The sequence below is a fragment of the Monodon monoceros genome, unplaced genomic scaffold, assembly GCF_005190385.1.
Source record: "Monodon monoceros isolate NGI ecotype Baffin Bay Population unplaced genomic scaffold, NGI_Narwhal_1 Super_Scaffold_10, whole genome shotgun sequence".
NCBI lineage: Eukaryota > Metazoa > Chordata > Mammalia > Artiodactyla > Monodontidae > Monodon > Monodon monoceros.
Genome location: NW_021703766.1, coordinates 50872247 through 50875516, shown reverse-complemented (window position 1 = coordinate 50875516; position 3270 = coordinate 50872247). Strand labels below are relative to the sequence as shown.

Genomic DNA, 3270 nt, shown 5'->3' with positions numbered 1-3270 from the left:
CTTCACAGGTGTCTCTGAGCCCCCTGCCCACCTGGCTGTCTCAGCCCCCAGGCTCCCTGGGACCCGTTGCCCCCCACCCTGTGGACTCTGGTTGCCTCCTGGTCTCCCCTTGTGTCCGTCCTCTCTCCTCGCAGTTCCTTCTCCCTGCCTGGCCCTTGCCCTTCACTCACCTCTGCCCCCGCGACTGTGTCTTTGCCGTCTGTGTCTCTGTCGGCCCCTTTCTCCATTTCTTTGCCTCTAAGTCTTCATCTTTCTCTAACTCCCCCTCCCCTGCCCACCCGGCTCCTCCTTTCTCCCCCTTGCCCCCTCTTTGGGTTTCCCCATCTGTCCCCCCTCCCTGCCCTCTCCCCAGGGCCCCCTGCCCCTCGACACTGACGGATAGCTCTGGGGTGTTAAGCTACGGATTAGTTCAGGCAAAATTCTCGATTTTGCTTGCGTTCTTTCCCCTTTGGGTTATGTAAACAGTAATTCTCCCCAGATGGAACTATTTTCCTCGCTCAGAAGCAGCCGGGAGGGGTCTGGGGCAGGGCTGGGGGTGGAATGCTGGGGTTCCTCAGGGAGCCTGGGGAGCGGGCTGGAGGCTGACCCCCGAGGGCGGCCTGAGGCCCCCTGCCCAGACACTCGTCTCCTCTCCAGGTACTTGCCTCCGCCAGAACCATGCCAGTGACCTTTGCCCTCTTGCTCCTCCTGAGCCAGGCCAGCGCAGACCCATGCTACCATCCAGGGGGCCGCCCCCGCTTCTGTCTCCCACCAGTGACCCAGCTGGCCGGCATGGCTGCCTCCTGTCCCCAGGCTTGCATCCCCTCCCCGGGGGCGGATCTCGGCCCCCGGGCCACCTGCAATGGCAGTCTGACCCTGGCTTTGGGTGGCCCCTTCCTCCTGACGTCCGTCAGCCTGCGCTTCTGCACCCCAGGACCCCCAGCCCTGGTCCTGTCTGCCGCCTGGGCCACCGGAGGGCCCTGGAGATCACTGTGGCGCAGACCCGCCTGGCCGGGGGCCTTGGGAGGCCCCGAGACGGTGACCTTCCGAGCCCCACTGGGCCCTAAGGCCAGGGTGGTGGCCAGTCACCTCCGTGTGGAGCTCGGGGGCCAGGCAGGGCTGGCCGCAGCAGGAGTGAGAGGCCGCTGCCAGTGCCATGGCCACGCAGCCCGCTGTGCTGCCCGTGACCGGCCGCCCCGCTGCCGCTGCCGCCACCACACCACCGGCCCAGGGTGTGAGAGCTGCCGCCCATCCCACCGCGACTGGCCCTGGCGGCCTGCCACGCCCCGGCACCCTCACCCTTGCCTGCGTGAGTCCTGGGCCCACCCTGACCCGCCAGCTGGCCACAGGGCTCCAGCAGCTGGGCCCTTCTCCCTGAGGGGCAGGATGTTCTCCCCCTCCCCAGAGCTGCATGCTCCTTGCTTCTCCCCATACTGTCCTCCAGCCAGGCCCCCTCTTCGCTTCCGCCCACTCCCTCCCCACCACCTGTGCTGCCCCCAGACTTCCAGCTGCTTACATGCCCGTTAGGGGGCTCCAGCGTCTCCCCGACACTTGATCATGGTGATGGTGATATGGATGACATTTCGTGAGCTCCCAGCCCAGGGCTTGGCTTGGCGCCAGTGCTCAGGTGGTATTTACTGAGTGGCTGTAGGAAAACAGGGCAACTGGACATTTTCGGAATCATCAAATCAACCACAGGGGGTAAGGATTTATTCATTAGACACATATTTATCCAGCAACTACTATGTGCAGGGCAGGTATTACATCAGGCCCATTTTACAGATGAGGAGACTGAGGCTAGAGCTGGGAAGTCCCTTGCGCAACGACATGCAGCCGGAAAGTGCCATGGCTGGAATCTGAGCTCAGGAGCATAAGCCCAAGGGTCTTAGCTTGTCCTTGCCAGCCACCTTTATGTGCTGTCACACTAGATGTTCTCGGGCAGCAGACACGGGCATGGCCTCAGCAGCCAGCCAGACTGCCTGGGCTCAAATCCCAGCTTCTCTGCTTCCTGGCTGTGTGACCCCCAACAAATGACCAAACCTCTCTTTGCCTCCATTGGCTCACCTGTAATGTGAGGATAGTAACAGCCCTTCCTTTACAGGCTGTAGTGAAAATTCAATAAATTAAAATACATAAAGTCCTTAGAATAAAGCCTGATACAGGACCTGGCATGGAGGAAGAGTTATCTGATTCCGCCAATGTTACCATTGCCCAGACGAGGAGGGTGAGGCCCAAGGGGACATGTCACTTGCTCTACATCTCACTGTCAGCAAGGGGCAGTGCTGGGACTGGACTCAGAGAAGTCTTCCGAGAGGCTGGCCATCCACCAGCCTTCCAGCTGAACCAGAGCTCCCCAGGCCCCACTCGGTGCCCTCCCCCATCCTCAGGGCTTCCAGACTGGCCTCCAGAGTCTGGGCCCTTCCCCATCCCTCCAGCGGCTCTCCTCAGAGACAGCCCTCCTCATCCCACCTCCAGCCTGCAGCCTTGCTAGAGGGTCTGAGTGTGTTACATGGCCTTGCTAACTCCACTCCGTGGATAGATACACACCACACACACACACCCCGCCTCCATTCTCTCGCTCCTGGACCTCCCTCTCTCTCCACCTCGCATGTCCTTTGCCCCTCTCCCCCTCTGCGTCTTCCTGCACTGTCACGTGGACTAACTTACAGACCATCCCAGCTGTCCTCTGCTCCCCACTCTGTCCTCATCACACTTGGGTCCCCTTTGACCCGCTGCTCTCATCATCCCAGGCTTCTGTCCAGTTGGCCCATTCCTACCAGTAAGATCTGATGCCCCTACAGGGGAGTGAGGGAGGGGAGAATCACGTGGCCTGAGGGTGGGGTGGGGTCCATCCTGGGGGAGGACAGGGCCTGGGAGCTGGGGAGGCTGTCCCTCTGTGGATCACCACGTCCCCTCAGGCTGAGCTGGGCAGCTGACCCTCCGAACCTGGGAAACAGACCAACAGTGTTGTGATGGAGAAGGGTCTAGGCAGACAGGATGAGACTAACTCCTGTGGCGGAGCTGTGGGCTTTGTAGAATCCAAAGCCCAACTCTACTGATTGGTAATCTCAAGAGTGCTGCCATCCCTAATGCCTACAAAAACCCTTGAGAGAGGAACTGAGATCCCCACTGGATGGGAGGACACTGAGGCTCAGAGAGGGGGAGTCATTTTCCCAAGAACACACAGCTGTCCCAGCTCCCTGACCTTCCCGCTTCTCCTTGGGGCCCTCAGGACCTGCCAGTCCAGGCCTCTCAAACCTCTTGGGGTCAAAAACTCCTTTCATCTCTCCA

The 3270-nt window shown here is 60.8% G+C and overlaps 1 protein-coding gene across 1 annotated transcript in view; it reads left to right on the top strand.

Moving 5' to 3' along the window:
* The first annotated feature begins 642 nt into the window (after positions 1 to 642).
* NTN5 (netrin 5) overlaps positions 643 to 3270 on the top strand; it is a 7070-nt gene continuing 4442 nt past the window's right edge. Inside the window, exon 1 of the mRNA XM_029208290.1 lies at positions 643 to 1288. Coding sequence (XP_029064123.1) covers positions 658 to 1288 — 631 coding nt within the window. The 5' untranslated portion in view covers positions 643 to 657. The remainder of the gene's footprint in view (positions 1289 to 3270) is intronic.